The following is a 24,336-nucleotide window of genomic DNA, read 5'->3' as shown; positions in this document are numbered from 1 at the left end:
GGCACCAGTGCTTGCCCAGCTCAGAAGCTGCACTGGGCCTATTAATTTCCTCAATTTGAACTTCACCCTTTTTAGAGTTCAAATGCAAAAAACATTATTTTGGCTTTAATATGTTGCACCTCCAAAATTAACTCCCCATCTTTGCTCCATTATTTCTTGGGTGGGGGAACCTTTGTGTCCAACCCGTGGCTGCATGTAAGACGCTTTTGAGTAATATTCCTAAATGGTGTACGTTATACAGAAAAACATTCTACATTTGGCACATGTGAATTGACACAATTCCAGCATGGGAGTATCTGCAACAAAATTATAATGTGATGTACATGAGAACAAGCTTTGTGACTAGCATCCTAGGAGTGTAATATACTGTCTGTGAACAGCAGTTTGGTCTAGGATGGGATGCAGAGACCTGACTTACTGACTCTCTTTAGATCCTTCCACAAGTCATGTAACGCTTGTGCTTCAGTTGTCATGTCTATAAAATGGAGCTGATACTTACCTTCACTCTGTAAAGTGCTTTGAGGACGTAAGCCCTTATTTAAGTAAGAACTGATCTGCAAAATGAAGGCAATTCAACAGAAGGAAAAAAGTATACAATGTGGTAGGGGTCAGGTACCACTTCTAGTAAAGCCACTGCCTGTTGTAAGAAATAAAGGGATGGTCTGAAATTTTGGCAGGGTAGGGGAGAGGAGGGACGGGAGAATTGCTTCATAAAATGGTGATGTTTTCTCTTGATAAACACAGGGCTAGGGGAAATGGACAAACAATATCTGTATTTGCTGTGGCTTAATCCCCTTTTCCAACTATCACCAGCTACTATGACTAAGCACTAAGCACACCAGGTAGTTGAACAGATTTCAGATTAACAGAGCATCAATTGCATATTAGCAGTTGTTGGGTCTTTCCAATAATCACCCATCGGAACTGTCGGGGAATGGGGACAGAATTGCTGTGGGCATGTATAATATACAGAGAGCTGTAGAATTCTGGAAAAAGAAAAACCTACCTACTCTCATCTCCAAGCAGCCTTGGTTTACTAGCAGCTGCTCTGTAAGTGCCATAAGCCTCCAAAGGCTTTGAATCTACCCCTTAACTAATTAGCTGTAACTAGGCATTACTTTAAGTTCTCTAATTATGTAAGAAGGTATGCTTCAGTAATGAATGGTCACAGCAAAGGTTATGTAAGCAGTCACACAAGACTGAGGCGGGGCTGAAAATCACCATGTTTATGCATTGTTTGGCTTTTTTTTAAAAAAATCTATACAATGAAAGGGGATTTACATCTGAATCCTTAAATTTACTAGATTTTCCAGTACATTGTGTGCTATGAATTCAGTTTGTAACCTGCTACCCTTCAGCATTTTGCCCCACATGCTCTTGTACTCTGTACGCACAATTTGATACCAGTTGGTTAAATCAACAGAAAGTGGCAGAGTCTGAATGCAAGGCAAATGTTTGTCAAATGGTCAGTCATGTGGAAAGGACCTGGATTATTCCTTCCCTCGTTTCTACTAAGCCTAAGCCAACCCTGAGAGTGGTTGTTAAATCATTGATAAAGAAATCTTGCCAGTCATTCTTACATTAGTCATTTAGAGACAAGTGGGGAAATTTATGTAAAGTTTTGGCTTGTAAATAGGTGCTAAATGAGAACAAATGCCACCACCATTGTTAACCTCACTTCCTAGATATGACTAAGTTTTCCCTTTTTCAAACAAGTGGAGCCTTGCTGCTTTTTAACACCTCTAGGCCTCCTTTCTTTCGCATTTTTGTTCAATACCTAGGCCACTCCCCACAAGGGGGACATGATCACTTTACCGGGAAAAATGAAGGTAAAGGTTAAATTCTCTATGGATTCCCCTATCTTTGAGCCATGTTACATCCTATCAGAGCTAGTACAAAAGGGAAATGTCTCCTTAAGCAGAGCAGAAATGCAGTAATAACAACACTATTCTTAGTTCATATTTCTTGGCTTTAAAATAGACAGTGGTGTCTTGTAGCTTTGTCGGTCCTAGGGCAGTAGACAGACAAGCTAGGTGAGGCAACATCTTCTGCTGGATCAACTTCTGTTAGTGAGGGTGACAAGCTTTTGAGTTTCCACAGAGCTCTTCTTCAGGGCTAGGAAATTAACACTATGTTTACACTACCCACCAGATCGGCAGGTAGCGATCGGTTTATTGGGTATTGATATATCGCATCTCATCTACGCGATATATCGATCCCTGAACACACTCCTGTCAACTCCGGAACTCCACCAGGGCGAGTGTCAGTAGCAGAGTCGACCGAGGGAGCCGCAGCCGTCAATCCCATGCCGTGAGGACGAGAGGTAAGTCGAAATAAGATACTTCAACTTCACCTATGCTATTCCCGTAGCTCAGGCCTACACAACTCATAAAGTGACAAGGGCCATATTACTCCAAAGAAAACAGCTGAGGGCCAACCCCTCCAGCACTGCACAGCCCCCCCCGAAACACAGCACCCCCCCCAGTACCACCCAGCCCCCCAAAATATTCCCCGCCCCCCACCCGCCAGCACTGCCTGCCCTGTGGAAACAAACCCTCCTTGCCCAGCACTCCCCCACTGAAACAGCAGTATTTAACCTTGGTAATATGTTATAGTGGGCCCCTTAGGTAGTATAAAAGAAAAATGTCTTTTTGCTAGAAGTAGAATAAGATCTTCCCCCAACTTTGTAATCAATTCCCCTGGTGAATGAATGAGGCATGACTGAGGAAGGTGTGGAAGGCAGCACGTCCAGACAGCTGCAACCCTTGGCGAGGGGATGGGAGCCAGACCAGATCAGGAGAACAGGTCAGCCACTGACTCCTCGCTCACCTCCTCACCCCCTGCCTGCCTCCTCAGCCCCCGCCATTACCTGCCCGCCCGCTTGCTGCCACTGCCCGCCCACTTGCCTCCTCCCCCCTGCCACTGCCTGCCCGCCTCTTCAGCCCCCCACCCCCCACCACTTGCCTACTCACCCCCACGGGCCACACAGTGAGCCCGCCTACTCACCCCCCGTGGGCCGTACCGTGAACCCACATGGGCCGCATGTTGTGCAGGCCTGACGTAGCTGAAGTGTATCTTACATCGCCCCTGCCCCCTAGCATAGGCCAGGCCTGAGTGTCTCAGGTAAATACAAGGTGGAGCAGATTTAGCAGTGACACTTCAAGCTAGGTTCCCAGACATGAAGATGAGTTCTGTGTAAGCTCGAAAGCTTGTCTCTCTCACCAACAAAAGTTGGTCCAATAAAAAATATTACCTCACCCACCCAAATGCATTTTAAAAACCACTTTTAATTGTCTCATTTATTTCACCTGCTGCCTTGCTGTACTATAATATGCAGCAATTGCTGGAAATTTAAACTGATAATTCAAGTAGAGCTGTCCAAGAGTGGTAAGTGGGGGTTTGCAGAAGACAGGTTCTCTCACTCCTCCTCACTTACCACGTAGCTGAACAGCAGCTCTCCAGCTGAGTTGAGTGCTGCAAAGAGGTTACAGTACAGGTGGAGAGCAGCTGTCCGCTTGGTCCCGGAGTGCTCCAGTCACAGCTTTGCAGGTGTTTGGCAGAATCACACTAAGCATTTTTGTCCTTCAGGTTTATTGAACTCCCTATCCCAAATCACATTATTTACGTACCAAACACGTGGCTGTTTTGGTACGTGACTAGCTTTATTTCAAAGCAAGTTGGGCAAGTGTGTAATGGGCTTGGTTCATTTCCACTTCTAAAAAGGGCCTGATCATCGACAATCTCCACTGACTTCACCCTTTCAGGATTTGGCCTTAAGCACACCTGAGGCACAATGCACTAGCCCGTTACTGTGTAACATGGTGTATTAGCCTTAAACTGGGTTATGACCTAGCAAACACATTTTAGGCAGCTTAGGGAGGTGCTGAATAGTGGAAACTCCACCTGACTCCAACGGTGAGTGGCAACCCTCAGCATCTGGTCCTTAATGCCCATTTTATAACAGGAGTAGAAGTATTCTAACCATTTCATGCAAGTATCTTACTGAGATTGTAAGCTCTTTGGGGACAGGGACCATCTTTTTGTTCTGTATAGCGCCTAACAGATTGGGGTCCTAGTATAGATAGGTACCAATGCATTACCAATAACTAACGGAATTAAATGGAATTTATGTAAGCAACTGCAGTGCATGCCTGATCACTAGCCACTGAAAGTTACTTTTCATAGTTTAATATATTATACATTAACATTTAAGAGATTTACATAAAATAAAAATACATTTTATTCTTTAACTTTCATAATTAAGATAATACATCTTATTCCTGAGCAACATCAAATATATAAGTTTAACCAGAAAACATCAACAAACTTTTTTTTAAGTTTAAAAGCAAATTCTTAAAAAATTCTGTAGTTATTTTCTACAAAAGCCATGTAAATGAATATTGACCTACGAAACACATCATGCTGAACAGTCCAAAATATGGAATTACAGGGGCTCAGATAGTGTCTGTCGGGGAAGAAAGGTAAGGAGATTAATAATAAAAAATACATGGGGGTAAGATCTAAATAATGCAATCGATAAACTACTAAGGAAAGAGTTTGCTGAAATTATGTCTAAAGTTATTTCATATCTTAATATGATGAAGTAAAACCAATCAGATTGGTATTTTTCATTTTAAAGTGCACATATTACATTTTATTCACTTTATTATCTAAATGGAAAATTTCAAATTCAGGATTGGCTTGTTTGTAAATGAATCTAGGTGATGCAAGAAGCAAGAAAAGAATCAGTACATTTATTTGCTTTTAAGTGGGATGACAGCCTGGTGCAAAACCATCAGCAAAAAAGAAATATTTAGTTCCAGTTCTAGATAAAGTCACTTCCTTACCTGTAAGTTTGTGAATTATATAATGCAATGTGCATAAGCCTATGCACATAAATAGCCATTTCAGGATCAGTGGGGAACAAGTTTGCTTTTTGTGGCTGTAAATATTGCATTGAGGAAAAACACTTATGCCACTACAGTGGAAGAGAGATATTTACATGGTAAACAATTGCAATAGTTGGTCTTCATTACAACTATATAAAAAGCAAGACAGACAGGGGGCATAAGTTTTCCAAAGTATAAAGACAATATTCTCAGCAAGAAGCTGTTTTCAGACAAAAAGGTGTCATACATAACAGTACTTTGAGTAGCAACCATTTGTCATTGATTACTGGGAACCTGAAAAAGGCACTCAACATATGAACATGTTTTTAACAATAAGAATAGACTGGGGTAAAACCTGGCTTAGAAGGCTGTAGAAGTCACCATTATTGAACGATGCGGTGGGAAACACAATATAACATGAATGAGAACTACAAACATTTTTACTACTACTTTATTAGAGCAGAGGTTACAAACATGAATGATATGCTATTTAATGAAGGGAGCGACATCACATTTAGTATCTTGACATGTAATAAATAAAGCACACTAAAATGAAACCTAAAATAGTAAGTAAAACCAGAGTCTGTTCCATTTCCATCTACATCTTCATGAGGGACTTTGTCCAAGAGCAGCTGTGACTATCTTCTAAATAGAGAGAACTGAATAAATGTAGATATTAGTCCAAGCTTCTAGTCTGCAATTTCACATAATGTCTCCTTGCAGCAGAGATTTATAGAAGTTAGCAACATTTTGAAAATGAAGTCTTCTCTGGGAATTATCTGTAAGCTACTTTGAACTAAGTAGCTGTCGCACTGCTTGTGCGTCCAGAAAGGCGCGTCTTAGAAATCCTGCAAGCAATTTTCACTCTGTATTGAAGGTAGCCTTTCATGCTGATGGTCAACATGCTGAAATCATCCCCTTTCATTGTTCATCATGTAGAGCTTTGTCTGGAATATCCTCCCTCAACGTCTCAGGAATGCTAAATCTAGTGGCAGTGCAATGATTTCGATCAGCCCAAGAAAATGTCAAGTTTTCTGGCTCATTCCTAGAATTTTAACTGAATGCTGAGGAACTTTCCCAGTGTAGCTGCTCGGAGAAGGTTAACATGTACTGGGGTGTATTTTCTCTAATTTAGAAACTCACTGCAAGTTTTCACCTTTTTTTCTTTTTCTTTTTTTTTTTCTGACAACTGAATTGCAAGCTTGCCATGCCCCACCCTTTTGCCATCCCATCATATTAACAATATGACTGAGGAGGCACTCTGAATAATGGTTACTTAAAGATTTATCCCATCTATGTATAAGTGGTTTTGTGCAATCAATTCAACTATAATAATTACTAGATACCAGAATGCAAATGTTTTATGGCTCCCCCTGGACTTAGCTGGGTGGCCACTCAGAAGTTTCAACCCATTAAGCTTCAAAACTCTAAGCAATTGGTTCACAATAGCTTGTGTCATGCACTTGGGTAACTTTTTGGTCTTTTTTCATATCAGTGCCAAATCCATACAGATTCTATTTTTGTAGCTTGTACTAACTAGATTATTTCACTGTCCTACCACTCCGGCATGCATTAAAGGAGTCTAATCAAAACAAGACTATTTTAGACTGCCTATAATCACTAAACCAGTGGTTCCCAAACTTGTTCCGCCGCTTGTGTACGGAAAGCCCCCTGGCGGGCCAGGCCAGTTTGTTTACCTGCTGCATCTGCAGGTTTGGCCGATCACAGCTCCCAGTGGCTGCAGTTCGCTGCTCCGGGCCAATGGGAGCTGCTGGAAGCGGTGCAGGCCGAAGGACTTTCCCTGCACAAGCGGTGGAATAAGTTTGGGAACCATTGCACTAAAAACCTGGCCTTACAGTTCACTTCTTAGAGTCATATAAAAGGGTTTTGTTTGATTGTTTGGGGGGGGGCCTTCTGTGAGCAGCTTCAAGACCCCATTGCCATTAGCTAGCAACTATTCAGCATTCTCTTTTGGGTTCTGCTCCACAGACAGCATCAGAGCATGGATTTGTCTAAATTAACTCAACAGGAAACGACATCCTCCAACATCTGCATCCATCTCTTTCCTCAGTGTTAATTTCCTCTCATCTCCTGTAGATAAGGAGAAAAAACGAGATATTTGAAGGAGATTTCCCAGAAAAAGATGCTGGAGTGATGCAGCCATGTAGCTAAAGCATAATAGACTGAATCAAAATTAAAAAAGGAAAGCCAAATAGAATTATTCCACTCCTGTTGGGAGATCAGAAGGCCAAATGTATAGTGCCTCAGTCAGTTCAAACAGTGCTGTACACTGTTCTTTCCCAGTTAATTTTTCCACAGTAATATGTCTATAGAAGTGTAGTTTTAGCCACTACATTATTTTACTGATCTTCAGAATTGCACATATTCTCCTTCCAAAATGTGATGAGCTGGTGAGTGTGCACTACTTATCCCCACTAAATCTTAACAAGCATAACAGGATGGGCATATATTTGCTATTGTGCATGGATTCGAGACAGATACATTGCCATCCAGTTAGGTGGACAAGGATACTACTTTTCAGCTTTTACATCATTCTTTGTAAATCTTGCATTGCCTAGAGAAGACCCAGCTCAACAGGTGGAAACTTGATGGCAGTGGGGAGCAGATGCTGAAGGAATGCAGTATGACCCCTCCTCCAGAGGCTCTCATCCATTGGCCAGCCAGAGAAGGAGGGGAGCTGACTGGTCCCTCGCTCTCCCCTTTTATTAATTTAAACCTTAGCCCAGATCCTTGGGAGCCTCTTCTTGCTCCACTTCAGCAGCAGGATTTCTTAGGTTCCCAGGTCCAGGACAAATAAGAATGACGGTGGCTTCTGCCACCAGGAGAAGCAGCACCCAGACAAAGGTATCATCTCCAGGCCACTTCTAACCTGGCTGCGTAGGTGCCTAAAGAGCAGGAGCCCTGCGCAGGGGTGTAGCTACAGCATACTCTCACAGCCACCCAAATGCAAACAAGCATCCTGCAGGGACTAGGCATGGTGCTGTGGTCTGTCTCCCACCCCAAAGAGTGCTGCTGCTGCACTAAACGACTGTCAAGCCCTTTAGGTGTCACAGGAATCAGCGTCTCCTCCTTCTAAACTACTTTCAACAGTTAGGTGAGCTTGACTACCAGAGTGATTGTGTCAGTAACCATAATTCTGCACAGAATCCTTAAACCTGTCAAACTGAGGAATGTCATCTTGGTTCTATTTCACTTCCCCCACCTCACCTGCCCTTTGGCGAGATCTCAGAAGCAGAGAGGCATCAGCATGGATGGCATCCTTTGATGCTGCTGCCATCACATGAAGTGTTTTGAATTTCATCTTATGGTGGAACATTTTGCTACATTTTCTCTGTATCTTTTTTAGAGATTCCAGCTGTCTCCAACTCTCCATTTCAGAGAAGCCATGTTCGTCAGGTAAAATGTTAGAGGGCTTTTTTCTCTTTTTCTTCTTTTTGTGGGTATTTATCGCTTCTTCATTGGATTTCCACTCACTTTTTTGCCCTTCATGTCTCAATTTACTACTGCACCTCTTGTACGATTTTTTAAGCTTATGTCTACACTGCTTTGTCAAACCACCAGGGGTAGAATTTGAACAGAAGCTACATTTGCTAGACTCATTATCTGGATAATTTTGACCTACGTTTTTGACACAGACAAGGAATTTTCTCTCCATCTCTCTTGGGAGGGACCATGCTTTATTGCCATCACTGTAAACATCTTTATATCTTCGTTCTATTCTCTTTGCCTCACTGAAATACTCAGAATCACTACTGATCTCTTCCATTAAATTCCTGAATTTGTACGTGTATGGTGGAGCAACTTCTCTTCTGTTATTGTCGTCTTTGGATTCTTTATCATGACTAGTGTTAGTGCCTCCAAAAGAAGAATTATTAAATTCAGCATATGGTAAATTAGCAACATCAAGTGAGTCATTCCACTGTACTTGGAATTTTGTTGTAAACCCTCCAGCATAGGCCTTGTTTTTTGACACATTCTCCGTAGGCTCAGATTTCCGAATCATGATCTCCCATCTGTAATTATCATCCCTGCTACAATTTCCCTTGTCAGGGTTTTGTACAAAACTCACTTCTGTAAAGCGTCGCCCATATTTGTTCTTCAAGTTGATCTGAAAGCCATTCCCATTATCAGACACTATCCTCTGCCACCAAGACTTGCTAACAGTGCTTTTTGGCTCTAGGCAGACACGTGCGTAGCTTGGAGTTTGATAATAGTTTAATAAATAATGTATAAACTCGTCAGTTTCATAAATCTTTTGCTTTTTGCAGTACCCTGTACCAGACACTTTTCCAGAGTGCACTGTCTTCAAAGGAGGACAGTCTTCTCTCTCACGGGATTCTATAACCTTGCAGTCTTGAGTAACTGTAATCTGTAAAGACCCACCAGAGGAGCTGTACGCATCCCTGCCAGTTAATTTACCAGTGCTTGCTGCAGTTGGATCATTTAAGATCGTTCTCACAAGATGACAAGGTGATGCAGGTAGATTACTTGGCACCTCTTCCTCACTAAAAGAGGTGTTACCTGTTTGGAAGAACTGATTGCTAAAATTTTTCTTATCCTTCAGTTCTTTGTGTAGAAGATAACAGGATTCTCTCTGCTCTGTCTGTGCATTTCGTAACTCCTTCTCAGGAAAGCAATCCTCTCTTATCTCTTCAGGGTACAGCAAAGGCTCCTCTTTTTGGCTGGTCAACTGTGCAAAATCCTTCAAATAAAATCAGAGAAAATTACAATGTGAATGTAACAGACAAAATTTGTACAGAGAAACTATGCCAAACTAAATTGTGAACTAACCTACAGGCAGTGCAAGTTTGCTCAAGTCAGGGCAGCTCTCCAGGTATAAATGAGGGCAGAATTTGACCTACTGTATCTAATTCAGGCCATGGTCATACAAGCTTCTGCAGCTCACCTGTGAAAGTTGACGGTATTCACTGTGTCACAGGATTGGGTCCTTAATTAGCTAGAATATTTGCCCTTTCAATAAAAGTCATTGGCTATATTGAGCTAACCTTGCTGCTTTTACCTGATTTGCATCCACTACAAAAATCATTTTAGTCACCCACTTTGACTATAGCATTGCACTAACTTCGCTAATTCTGTTAAAGTAAAGTGTTGCACTTTTGTAAATTGAATATCTTATCTAAGAATTATTAGACAAACTGCTTTAAATTACCCTATTTTGTAACAGCTGCAAATATGATAACAAATATTGAACTTTACAGGTGATGATACCAAAGGATTAAAAGGCCCTACATCTCTTTCCAAATCTTTTCTATCTAGTTCCTCACCCTTTAAAAAAAAGGTTTATTTAAGACACCCCCACCTTCTGCAGAATTTAAAATGTTCTGCTGCCAGTTAGTTTTGAAGAGTACTAACTCACACAGATTGGCTGGTGCGGCCTCTGGCTGGTGCTTGTTAATGGGGGTTCCTAAGTACTGTAAGAAATATTAAACATCAGGGGTTGAAAAAAATCCACTTGCCAGTGGCCGGTAGTAAGCTTTCCCTGGCAAGTGATGGTGCCTATCTTAATTACTGCAGTATTTAAGCTTTCATTTTAAAAAGTTTCTAGTCCATGTAGCTAAGAAGAGAATCCTTCAAATGCAAATCAATGTAGTGAGCATGTAGACAAATACTTCCAATACTGCCTCTCCTGCTCTGATTTTCCCAAAGCATCAGCAGAGTGAAACTGACAAAAGGTGTGTTGGATATCCTGTATTCCCTGGGCAGCAGTGAAACTTACAGGATTTATATCAATTTTACTCTGCTGTTGGGGAAGCTCTGAGCAGCAGAGGCAATAACTGGAGCTATTTATGGGACAAGAAGGAAAAGAGGAAGGGCTATTTCTAATATAATCCTGCCCCAGCATCCTGTGAGACGGTCTCTGCTATTTTTGGGCCTTCTTGTTTTAAGAGTACAAGAGAAACTCAAACTGTCCTAAATCTTTGCATGCAAAGTCAATGGCATGCACAGATTTAGGACAGTTTGAGTTTCTCTTGTACTCTTAAAACAAGAAGGCCCAAAAATAACAGAGACCGTCTCACAGGATGCTGGGGCAGGATTATATTTGAAATAGCCCTTCCTCTTTTCAGCATGGTCAGGAGAACCAGGGAACTGATTCAATTTACCAAACACCTACTGGACAGAGACTGATACAAAAGATGAAGTTTCAAGCAGGGACAGAATCCCAACGTTTTCCCTTATGTTCACATACAAATGAATCTGTAAACTCCGGTGTTGTACTGTATGACTGGAGAATTGCTAACATAGTTCCTATTTTTAAAAAAGGAAAAACAACTGATCTGGGTAACTACAGGCCTGTCAGTAGTTAGTTTGACATCTGTAGTATGCAAGGTCTTGGAAAAAATTTTGAAGGAGAAAATAATTAAGGAAATTGAGGTCAATGGTAATTGGGACAAAATACAACATGGTTTTACAAAAGGTACATTGTGCCAAACCAACCTGATCTTCTTTGAGAAGGTAACAGATTTTTTTAGACAAAGGAAACACAGTGAATCTAATTTACCTTGATTTCAGTAAGGCATTTGATACAGTTCCACACAGGGAATTATTAGTTACATTGGAAAAGATGGGGATCAATATGAAATCTGAAAGGTGGATAAGGAACTGGTTAAAGGGGAGACTACAATGGGTCATACTAAAAGGTGAACTGTCAGGCTGCAGGGAGGTTACTAGTGGAGTTCTTCAGGGATCGGTTTTGGGACCAATCTTATTTAATCTTTTTATTACTGACCTTGGCACAAAAAGTGGGAATGTGCTAATAAAGTCTGCGGATGACACAAAGCTGGGAGGTATTGCCAATACAGAGAAGGACGGGGATATCATACAGAAAGATCTGGATGAACTTGTAAACTGAAGTAATAGTAATCGGATGAAATTTAATAGTGAAAAGTGCAAGGTCATGCATTTAGGAATTAATAACAAGAATTTTTGTTGTAAGTTGGGGACTCATCAGTTGGAAGTAACAGAGGAGAAGGACCTCGGAGTATTGGTTGATCATAGGATGACTATAAGCTGCCAATGTGATACAGCCCTGATAAAAGCTAAGGCAGTCTTGGGATGCATCAGGCGAGGTATTTCCAGTAGAGATAAGAAGGTGTAAGTACCGTTATACAAGGCACTGGTGAGACCTAAACTGGAATACTGTGTGCAGTTCTGGTCTCCCGTGTTTAAGAAGGATGAATTCAAACTGTAACAGGTACAGAGAAGGGCTACTAAGATAATCTGAGGAACGTAAAACCTGTCTTATGAAAGCAGACTCAAAGAGCTTGGCTTGTTTAGCCTAACCAAAAGAAGGCTGAGGGGAGATATGACTGCTCTCTATAAATATATCAGAGGGATAAATACCAGAGAGGGAGAGGAATTATTTGAGTACCAATGTGGACACAAGAACAAATGGATATAAACTGGCCATCAGGAAGTTTAGACTTGAAATTAGATGAAGGTTTCTAACCATCAAAGTAGTGACGTTCTGGAACAACTTTCCAAGGGGAGCAGTGGGGGCAAAAGACATATCTGGCTTCAAGACTAAGCTTGATAAGTTTATGGAGGGGATGGTATGATGGGATAGCCTAATTTTGGCAAGTAACTGATCTTGACTATTAGCGGTAAATATGCCCAATGGCCTGTGATGGGATGTTAGACGGGGTGGGATCTGAGTTAGTACAGAGAATTCTTTCCTGAGTGTCTGGCTGGAGAGTCTTGCCCACATGCTCAGGGTTTAGCAGATCGCCATTCTTGGGGTCGGGAAAGAATTTTCCTCCAGGGCAGATTGGCAGAGGCCTGGGGGGTTTTCATCTTCCTCTGCAGCATGGGGCATGGGTCACTTGCTGTAGGATTCTCTGCACCTTGAAGTCTTTAAATCATTATTTGAGGACTTCAATGGCTCAGACATAAGTTAGGGGGTTGTTGCGGGAGTGGGGGGGTGAGATTCTGTGGCCTATGTTGTGCACGTCAGACTAGACGATCATAATGGTACTTTCTGAATTTAAAGTCTATGACTCTATGAAAAAGGGATAGATTAACAGTAGGGGCTTGCTATTAGGCCTTGCTAGCATTTCCCCAACTCCAAGTCATCCTTCTCATCAGCCTCTGGCCATCAGCTATCTGGTAAATTTTTCATGCTCTACTAAACATCCTTTAAAACAGAATATTTTTAAAAAATATTCTTACTTTTACTCGGCTTAACAGCACTGTAAGCAGCCTTATAGACTCCACTCTTCTCTGAGCTAGTAGATATTTCCTCTCTTCCCATTCAGGCATATTCTCTGGCCACTGCTCTTCTTCAGCTGTTACCTTCTGCTGCTTTCTTGGGCGTTTCTCATCCCGATCTATCTGCCTGTGTTCTCTCCTCTTGAGCTTAGCCTTCCTTTTTCTTTCTTGAGCAATTTTTTCATCATCACGTCTTTTTCTAGGTAATTATTAATATGGGACAATTTAGATGACACTCATTTTACATGTTAACCCCTGGATGGTAAAAAGTAGGATTTTAGTGTGCTAACAGCAAGTGACTCAATGCTAGGAACGATTTGCTGTTACAATCAAGAAATCTTTGTACCTAGGGTAGCATGTTTTAAAGTCAATGGCATGCAAAGATTTAGGACAGTTTGAGTTTCTCTTGTACTCTTAAAACTCTTATAATAATAATCTATCTCTCGCTAGAGAATATACAGGTTGTTCATATTATAGTCTCTTCCAGGTCACTGCTTGAGAATGATTTGCCCCCTTCTCCTTCATTTTCAGCTAACACGAACAACTAAGGTTCACAAACTTTTGGACCTAATCCTGCATTCCTTATGCAGGCAAAACTCTCCTAGAAGCCAATGTATAAAAATTAAATAATTTAAAGAAAAATTCAAATACAGGTATTAAATTTGGTGACAGATTTAGAGATATTGCATCAGAGTTGCTAGATTTAGCGTTTCGACTCTCGTTCCTACATCAATGGATATATTCATGGAATAATGTCCAGTGGCAGATAGTGTGGATCCTAAACACTCTCTATGGAAGTAGGAACTTAATACAGTGTGATAGTTGTTCCGATACATCTGACAACATTGCCTTCAAGATAATAGCAATGATGGGGGATCGCTTACACACTGGGACTCTCCAGTCAACGCTGAGGCATGTGGAATCCTGTCACGTGTTCTATGCTGTATATTAATTTTACTTCAGGACACAGATAGGCTGCATATTACTACTTTGTGGTGTTACAGCAATTATGAAATAATACTACAAACAAGATCTTACGCTACCAGGCTTCCTAGGTTTCCTCAGGTCCCTTCCAGCCCTACATATCTAGGATTCTATGATTAAGCACATATCCAAATTAACTGTAGGCTACCCTCTCTGTTAAAACTATTAAAATATGCTGTTTTGCTGCCCTTTCCAACTACAGCACACATTATCAGTGATCTGGTGAGGACCACTTTGAGTAATACAACTGATCTAAGATTTACCTTTAATCTTTGAGCAGTCAATACATTTCTGTAACCGTATGTTCAGCCACTGGAAACATGGCCAAGAGGATGATTTGCCACCTTCCCGGGGCTGATCTTGTCTCAGCTATTTACTGATCTACAGTTCCACTGCAGAAAAGACTCCTTAGGCCTTCACACAGTTTAAAACAAACTTTTAAATGGAGTTTGATAGATTACTAGAGTGACTGAAAGAAAAAGAAATCCTGGATCTGTAAGAGGAGAGGTACAGGGGAGGGAGCAACAAGGGCACATAGTGTTTTTAATTGAGAGAGTCCGGCAGATGTCTAGACAGCTCCAGACCACTTCTCCAATCACAATCCCCTTTTTCTATACACTGTGTAGGTCCTACTACTCCTTTCTTAATCTAGTTCCCTTGTATGACATCTACATAATTGAAGATACTGTGCTTTTTTTTTTCTTTTGTTAAACCATATGAATTAGACAATATTCATCTTTTCTTTTAACATTATCTAACCCTTAACATTATCTAGGTTTGGGGGTATTGTGTTGGGTGCTCTTCTCTTGAGATTTTGTTGGGAGCAAGACATGAGAGTAAATTTAAAGAAAGTAGAATACTCATTCAAAACAAGTTTCTCACCTTGCAGCCTCCTCTTCCTCTCTCTTTTTTTCCCTTTTTCTTTCTTGCTCTAGCTCTTGCAGCTTCTGTCTTTCCAGCCTTCTCTTTTTGATAGCTCCTTTGCTGAAATGTTTGGTTGTATCAAAAGTCACCTGTTCCAGAAGAAACCAAATCAGAAGGCAGGATTGTTCATGAATTATAAAGAGACTAGCTGTCAAGTGATTAAAAAAATTAATTACGATTAATTGCGTATAATCACACTGTTAATAACAGAATACCATTTATTTAAATATTTTTGGATATTTTAGCCTTTTCAAATATATCGATTTCAATTATAACACAGAATACAAAGTGTACAGTGCTCACTTTATATTTGATTACAAGTATTTGCACTGTAAAAAAACAAAAGAAATAGTATTTTTCAATTCACCAAATACATGTACTGCAGTGCAATCTCTTTATCATGAACTTGAACTTACAAATGTAGAATTATGTAAAAAAAGAAACTGCATTCAAAAATACAACTGTAAAATTTTAGACCCTGCAAGTCTACTCAGTCCTACTTCTTGTTCAGTCAATCGCTCAGACAAACAAATTTGTTTATATTTGCAGGAGATAATGCTGCCCACTTCTTGTTTATGTTGTCATCTGAAAGTGAGACTAGGCACTGTTGTAGTTGGTGTCACAGGATATTTACATGCCAGATGCGCTAAAGATTCATATGTCTCTTCATGCTTCAACCACCATTCCAGGGGACATCTGTCCATGCTGATAATGGATTCCACTCAGTGGTGCAAGTAAAATCCATGTCTTATCAGTACAGGGGGGCCACACCAGCTAAGGGGGGGCACATGACCTCCCCATGCAACCCTCCATGTGACTCCTCCCTGCCCAGGGCCCCCACACTTTCCCCGTCCCCTCCCCACATCCATCCCCTGTTTCCTGGAGCAGAGGCGGGGGCATGTGTCCTCCTCCTGCTGCGCCAGAGACAGGGCTGGGGGAGGAGGGAGAGAGGGAGTCAAGCTGGGGGCCAGCAGTAGAGCCGGTGTTCTACTCCTTTCCCCACTGCTGCCCCTCCCAGCGAGGAAAGGAGCAGAACCCCCAGCCCTGCCCCCCGTCCTTTCCTGCTGCTGGGTTTTTTCGGGTATGCTGTACTGACTATAAATAGCTTGCTAGTACGGCGTACCAGAGCGTACCGGCCTACTCGCACTGCTGGTTCTGCTCAATAACAATCCAAAGCAGTGCAACCGCCGCAAGTTCATTTGTTTTTTGGTAGTTCGGTTTCTGTAGTTTCCGCATCGGAGTGTTGGTCATTTAAGACTTCTGAAAGCATGCTCCACACCTTGTCCCTCTCAGATTTTGGAAGGCACTTTAGATTCTTAAACCTTGCATCAAGTGCTGTAGCTATCTTTAGAAATCTCACACTGGTATCTTCTTTGTGTTTTATCAAATCTGCAGTGAGAGTGTTCTTAAAATGAACATCATGTGCTGGCTGATCATCCGAGACTGCCATGAAATATATGGCAGAATGTGGGTAAAACAGAGCAGGGGACATACAATTCTCCCTCAAGGAGTTCAGTCACAAATTTAATTAATGCATTATTTTTTTAACAAGCGTCATCAACATGAAAGTATGTCCTCTGGAATGGTGACCAAAGCATGAAGTGGCATACGAATGTTTAGCAGATCTGGCACGTAAATACCTTGCAATGCCAGCTACTAAATGCCATGCAAATGCCTATTCTTATTTTCTGGTGACGTAAATAAGCATTATCTCCTGTAAATGTAAACAAACTTGCTTGTCTTAGCGATTGGCTCAACAAGAAGTAGGACTGAGTGGACTTGTAGGCGCTAAAGTTTTACATTGTTTTGTTTTTGAGTGCAGTTATGTAACAAAAAAAGTGTACATCTGTAAATTGCACTCTCACAACAAAGAGATTGCACTACAATACTTATATGAGGTGAATTGAAAAATACTATTTCTTTTATCATTTTTACAGTGCAAATATTTGTAATAAAAAATAATATACCCTGATTTCAGTTACAACACAGAATACAATATATATGAAAATGTAGAAAAACATCGAAAATATTTAATAAATTTCAATTGGTATTCTATTGTTTAACAGTGTGATTAAAATGGCAATTAATCGTGAGTAATTTTTTAATCACAATTAATTTTTTTGAGTTAATCACAGGAGTTAACTGCGATTAATCAACAGCCCTAAAAAAGATGACAAACTTGTCAACGTACTGGGTCCCCTTATTTACACAAATAAAACACAAACAGCCTATACAGCTTAGAAAGTCTCTAATCTATTTCTGCACAATTATACTTGAAACATGAGTGTTTCCTTCTGCCGGTTTTTAGCTGAGCAGACTGGATTATGACCTACAGAATTCACACTAATAGCTATCTCCTGTTCTCAAATGTTACTATAAGCATTACTCCAAATGTCACCTTACCCTTTGCCATTAGAGGCTCATAACCTGTGACAATATGCCATTGACAGCCCGTAGATGTTCAGTTTTGGGGACTGGAGGCAGGGTATTTTCAGTGGACAGTCCCTAGCTGTGGAATTCCCTCTCTCTGACAGACTGCCAGAGCCTGAGGGTACGTCTATACTACGGGATTATTCCAATTTTACATAAACCGGTTTTGTAAAACGGATTGTATAAAGTCGAGTGCACGTGGCCACACTACGCACATTAATTCGGTGGTGTGCGTCCATGGTCTGAGGCTGCGTTGATTTCTGGAGCGTTGCACTGTGGGTAGCTATTCTGTAGCTATCCCATAGTTCCCACAGTCTCCCCGACCCCTTGGAATTCTGGGTTGAGATCCCAATGCCTGATGGGGCAAAAATCATTGTCATGGGTGGTTCTGGGTAAATGTCGTCAGTCATTCCTTCCTCCGGGAAAGCAACGGCAGACAATCATTTCGCGCCCTTTTTCCCTGGATTGCCCTGGTAGACGCGATAGCACGGCAACCACGGAGCCCGTTCAGCTTTTTTTTTTACTGTCACCGTATGTGTACTGGATGCCGCTGACAGAGGCGATACTGCAACACTACACAGCAGCATTCATTTGCTTTTGCACGATAGCAGAGACAGTTATCAGTTGTTCTGTACCGTCTGCTGCCATTGTAAATTGGCAATAAGATGACGGTTATCTGTCGTTCTGTACTGTCTGCTGCTGTCATGGGTACCCCTGGCTGAGGTCGGCCGGGGGCGCAAAGGCAAAAATGGGAATGACTCCCCGAGTCAATCCCTCTTTATGGTTTCTAAAAATAGAGTCAGTCCTGCCTAGAATATGGGGTAAGTGTACTAGAGAACCAGTGTATGAGAGAGCACAGCTGCTCCATGTCAGATCCCGCAGAAATGATGAGCTACATGCCATTCACGGGGAGTGCCCCTGCAACAACCCCAGCCGTTGCTTCCCTCCCCCCCCAACCTTCCTGGGCTACCATTGCAGTGTCCCCCCTGTTTGTGTCATGAAGTTATAAAGAATGCAGGAATAAGAAACAGTGACTTGTTAGTGAGATAAAATGAGGGGGAGGCAGCCTCCCGGTGCTATGACAGTCCAGGCAGGACATTAAGCAGTGCGGGGGAGAGGAGCCCAGCATCTTGCTGCTATGATAGTCCAGGCAGTACAGAAACTTTTCTTTACACATGAAAGGGAGGGGGCTGATGGAGCTCAGCCCCCAGTTGCTATGATGAGGACGGTTACCAGCCGTTCTGTACCATCTACTGGGAATGACCAGGAATCATTCCTATTTTTACCCAGGTGCCCCCGGCCAGCCTCACCTGAGGCCAGCCAGGAGCACTCACACGGGCTGATGATGATGACAGATAGCAGATGATGATGACCGTCTGCCACCGGGGAGGGGAGAAGAGCGGATACTGCTCTTCACTGCTGCAGCATCGCGTCTACCACTAGCATTCAGTAGACATAGGGTGACATTGAAAAAAGTCAAGAAACGATTTCTTTCCCTTTTCTTTCACGTGTGGGGGAGGGAGTAAATTGACGAGCTATTTCCTGAACCATGCTGGACAATGTGTTTGAACCTACAGGCAGTGGGAGCTCAGCCAAGAATGCAAATACTTTTCGGAGACTGCTATGGACTGTGGGATAGCTGGAGTCCTCAGTACTCCCTCCCTCCCTCCATGAGCGTCCATTTGATTCTTTGGCTTTCTGTTACGCTTGTCATGCAGCACTGTGTAGCCTGGAGATTTTTTTCAAACGCTTTGGCATTTCGTCTTCTGTAACGGAGCTCTGATAGAACAGATTTGTCTCCCCATACAGCGATCAGATCCAGTATCTCCCGTATGGTCCATGCTGGAGCTCTTTTTGGATTTGGGACTGCATTGCCACCCGTGCTGATCAGAGCTCCACGCTGGGCAAACAGGAAATGTAATTCAAAAGTTTGCGAGGCTTTTCCTGTTTACCGGGCCACTGCATCCGAGTGCAGATTGCTGTCCAGAGCGGTCACAGTGCTGCACTGTGGGATAGCGCCCGGAGGCCAATACCGTCGATTTGCGGCCACACTAACCCTAATCCAATATGGTAATACCGATTTTAGCACTACTCCTCTCGTTGGGGAGGAGTACAGAAACCGATTTAAAGAGCCCTTTATATCGATATAAAGGGCCTCGTAGTGTGGACGAGTGCGCCGTTAAATCGGTTTAACGCTGCTAAAATCGGTTGAAACGTGTAGTGTAGACCAGTCCTGAGTTTACTTATTTTCAGTGCACTGCGTGAGCCACATCTTGGTCAAGCATTTGCCTGACTACAGGCAATCAGTGGATTATAGTTGCCTGGTTGATACAGCAGGGGAGGCTGTCTGTTGAGAACTGTTTAACTCAATGTGATGCTGTGGGCACATTAAAAGAAAACATCCATGCAAACAGCCCTTTAGCCAAGCTGGGAAACCAAGTCATTTGGAGCATGATTTCTAAACCATTGTGTAATGACTGCTACATATTCAAGAATCATAGATAATTTACATGCGTTGTGCTGAGCAAAATACTTAGAACCAGGCTTATCTCAATGACTAAATCTGACTTTTAGATGAATGCTGATAAGCAGCTATGAGCTTTTGTAGGCATGCAGCTCTCCAATTTCCTTTCACAGCATAACACAGAGTATGCCCCAAACAAATCCGTCCTCCAACATTGTTCACTATATCCACCTTAATCAAAGCACAGCGCCACGAGAAGCAGGGATACATCCTGCTAGTACAGGTTCAAAGTGACTATGAACTTTTTTTTTGTAAAAAAGGCAGAAGGGAAGACTATTTCTGACACTGCTTAGGGTTTACCAATGCAGAAAACAATGTCTTCAGAACAGCTCCTCCAGGCCTTGACTGCATCCCTCTCAGCTGCACTGCTCATCCAATTGATTCATAAACTTAATAACTTTTCACTTTTATTTTACCAGTGGAGAAAAAGGTTTCAGGAAATCAACAAGCAAATACTTTTCCCAGGTCAGTCATACTAAGGGGTTAAAATCTTCACGAAAATCTAGACTGAGAGGTCAACAATACTCAACCAAGCAGCAAATCCATACAAAATCTTTATGCAAACAAACCAGAGTGAATGCTGCTTCTGAAGAGACAGCCTTGTGGATGGCTCATCTGTGAGCCTTAACTCAGTGAGAATAGCCCACCAAAAAAGCCACAGCTTTATTTGTTAGGGGGGGAACTATGAGGTTGAATAGCTGTGAGAGCCATCCATCTATTCCCTCTCCTAAACAGCAGTGCTCCAGGTCTAAATTCCCACCTAAAGTATCCATCACTTAAATGTTTACATTGCCTGGCAAACAGCTTCCAATTTGTCTTTTTTTTTAATTAAGATTTCAAATAGCAGTAATGACCTTCATGGCAGTCTCTGCAGATAAATCTTGGTTGGGCCAGGGAATTTTATACTTTTCTGCTCTACCATTTCTGGTATTTGTCTACTATAGAAGTCTTTATGGTAGTGTATTTGGGCAAATATGGCATTGGCAGTATCAAAAGATATAGCCAGTGATGCTTACCTTCATGTTACATGCCAGAGCTTTTCCATCATCCCCTTTAAACATCAGCTTCATTCCCCTAAGTGACTCCATAGCTTTCACAAAAGCCGTGTACTCTTGGTACTGGACAAAAGCTTCAAATGTCTGTAGACCTCCAAAAAGGAAGTTATTTAAATTTCCTCCCACCATTTCTTCTCTATAAGGGTCAAGCATAGGGATATCTATGTTCTTGATCTTTCCAAAGCTTTCGAACACCACTCTTAAAACATCTTCACTCGGCTTTTCACTATTTGAGCCCTTTAGTGCAAACCATTTGCATGGCAAACCTTCAAAATAGATGCAATCAGGAATATCAGCGGTTTGCTCAGTAAGGTCTTCATTCGTAATCTCTCTTTTATTCAGGTAAGATGCCCACTCTTGTGGAGTTGGAAAGTCAGCATGTGCCTCGGTGGCCATCACCTTCAAGTCATCTTTAAAACCATTCAGTTTTATTACTTTTCCATGCAGTTTTTCCTTAAGTGTGAGGATCAACCTTTTAGTTTCTGCCTCTCCCTCAAATCGAATGAAATCCTTAGTGCTCTTTGAAACCCTAACAGTAGTAAATTGGTCTGGACAAATCATGTTCTTCAGCTTGTCCATCACTTCCCACTTAGAGAAAGATCGGGTAGATTCTGTGTGTTCTGGAAACATCACATTGATAGTCAGTTTTGCTACTGGTTTAAGATACAGATGCTGAGAAGCACAGAGCTCCATAGCTTCAGAGTTATCATACACTACAGTGATTGTCATTGTGTCCAATACCCTTTAGAAAAATAATTAAAACCATGTTAAGCTAAAAGACATGGAGTAAAAAGGGTAAAAATATCCTCTAGTGCAAAATTTAAGTCACTATCTTGGGATATAATTTCATTTAACATTCAGCTGAAATTATTAAGAAAAATTATACTGTAAATTTTTACTAGTCTATAATTTAAATTATAATGCAAATCAATTGTTTGAATAAATATACCTAGTAAGATGTTTCATCTAAAGATGCTAACTCCATATTTTCTATCATCAAACTAATATAAAAATAAGAGTCTACATTCTACTGCAACATGCCTGTCATAGCCTCAAGAGAGATCAGTAAGTCAAGGCAAAACCCCTGGAATACATTCCCCCACATCTGTGTACCAACGGCATAGGAATGATTAAAAACAGTAACCAAACAAAAATGAAGTTAAATACATTCCTAACACCAATATTCTTTTCCAATTAAAAGAAAAATGCAGTCATTACTTGTACTAGGTTAGATAAATTACTAAATAATAATTTGCTCTATATATTATGGCCATGTATAAATTAATCAATCAAAGAGCAATCTGACACTGGATAGCCTGTTCTTAAATGGCCTTGTTTCCAGTGGACAAGTTTTACCAGATTTGACTGAAATATGTTAGCAAGCACCTCAGCTAGGATTTTGCAATCTTTATTAGGGAAGCCGGTGATTGTTCATCCATCATTCAGCGTCCCTTTCAAGCACCAGAATCAGTGAGATAAGATGAGTTCCTACACTCTGTACTAATAAATTATCCTTCACTGCTAATTCATAAATGTATAATAACTGGTTATTAACTGTTCTTGAAACCTTTGTGGAATTCCATCAAGATGCCATCAAGGCTGGGGTTCTGACATGTTTGTACAGACTAGTTTGTCTTCAGTTCTTTCCTTATCTAACTGGATCTTCTCTTCTCACAAAGGGGAAAAAATAGGTTAATTTACTGCTGGTTAAACCAACCGCTAAATCAGCCTAAAACTTTTTTTTAATCTATAATTTATCTTAAAAATAAAACTGGAAATGCTAATTATCTCTTTACAACTATATAAACATCTTGAAGCAGGAAGTGAGGAAAAGATATTGTTTCCCTAGTGACATATATCACAATGCTTATACTAACACACAAACCTTATATTCGCTAAGAAATAATACCAATGAAATGTGTGGTTGATTAAGGACTGAGAAGAAATGTCTAAAACCTGTACCATTAGAGGTAGCTCTCAGCTCAACACACTGTAATACAATCTATTCACACAAGGAAAATCAATCTCATATTATCGAAATGCTTGCAATTTAGCTTCTATGAATATATAAAATCACCCATGTGGATGAATCCACAAATCAATATTAACAGCACAAAATGTTATCCTAATTGAATTAATGAGAGTATTCTGGAGACTGGATATTTATATGCAGATGGATTTTTACAGAATATTCCTAACTTAGGAAATGTAATATTGATAGAACCTATCTATGACAAGAAAGAAATGCTGTTACTCAGGCTCTAGATCTTAACCCAACCAAATTTACCAGATAACCACACAATCTTAGCCAGTTGAGAAGATGAGGCTTGAAGCAAATCAAAAGCACCCTTTAACAACAAAACACTGCCTGAAGTGAAGAGACTGATGTAGAAACCATTAATACAGTGGGCTCAAGGCTGGGGCCACTGTTGATAAAAAATTAACCTTGGATCTCAGAACGAGGTTAATACAAACAGGAAAGGTTGGATTGGACTCTGAGGAACAATGTTTTAAGACATGTCCATAAATGTAGCAAATGTGAAGAAATCATGCATCAGTACCAAGGGACGTACTGACCGCCACTTCCAGCAGCTCCCATTGGCCTGAAGCAGCGAACCGCAGCCAGTGGGAGCCGCGATCGGCCAGACCTGCGGACGCAGCAAGTAAACAAACAGGCCTGGCCTGCCAGGGGCTTTCCCTACACAAGCAGTGTCCCAAGTTTGGGAAATACTGCCTTACAACAAATGCCAGCACCTGATCACATACACAGGTCCATAGGTCTTGCTGCAGTTGGAAAACATTTTTTTTCCTCAGCTATTATCCTATCAGAGATACAGCTCAAACCAAGAAAAGATATACACACACAGAGGGGCTCAAGAGACTGTACAGTTTGAACAACATTCAAAACCCAAAAGAGAGCAGAGCACTTCCATACAGCCATTATTCTTGGAATGCCTCTGCCTCCAGTCAGAGTGTGTATATTTTGAAGATGATGTGGACTTCAGTGCAAGAAACGGCCTAGTGAATCAGAGTACCAACAAGAAACAGGTCTTGTGTGCTCTCTTAGGGTACGTCCACACTACCCGTCGGATTGGCGGGTAGCGATCTATCTATTGGGTATCGATTTATCACATCTCATCTAGATGCGATAAATCAATCCCCGAACGCGCTCCCCGTCGACTCCGGAACTCCACTAGGGCAAGAGGCGGAAGCGGAGTCAACGGGGGAGCCGCAGCCAACGATCTCACGCCGTGAGGATGGGAGGTAAGTCGAACTAAGATAT

At 41.4% G+C, this 24,336-nt stretch overlaps 1 protein-coding gene across 2 annotated transcripts in view; it reads right to left on the bottom strand.

Annotated features, from left to right (window-relative positions):
- Positions 1–6,652: 6,652 nt before the first annotated feature.
- The window catches only part of LOC115657356 (A-kinase anchor protein 17B), a 29,740-nt gene continuing 12,056 nt past the window's right edge, over positions 6,653–24,336 (bottom strand). For both annotated transcript variants that reach the window (XM_030575078.1, XM_030575079.1), the window contains exons 2-5: positions 21,015–21,795; positions 15,003–15,133; positions 13,098–13,335; positions 6,653–9,612 (exon numbers count right to left, since the gene is read on the bottom strand). In XM_030575078.1, the coding sequence (XP_030430938.1) occupies positions 8,095–9,612; positions 13,098–13,335; positions 15,003–15,133; positions 21,015–21,782 (2,655 nt within the window). In that variant the 5' untranslated portion in view covers positions 21,783–21,795 and the 3' untranslated portion in view covers positions 6,653–8,094. The remainder of the gene's footprint in view (positions 9,613–13,097; positions 13,336–15,002; positions 15,134–21,014; positions 21,796–24,336) is intronic.

The sequence above is a fragment of the Gopherus evgoodei genome, chromosome 9 (assembly GCF_007399415.2).
Source record: "Gopherus evgoodei ecotype Sinaloan lineage chromosome 9, rGopEvg1_v1.p, whole genome shotgun sequence".
NCBI lineage: Eukaryota > Metazoa > Chordata > Testudines > Testudinidae > Gopherus > Gopherus evgoodei.
The sequence above is the reverse complement of the archived record's forward strand: the minus strand, read 5'-3'. Positions and strand labels throughout refer to the sequence as shown.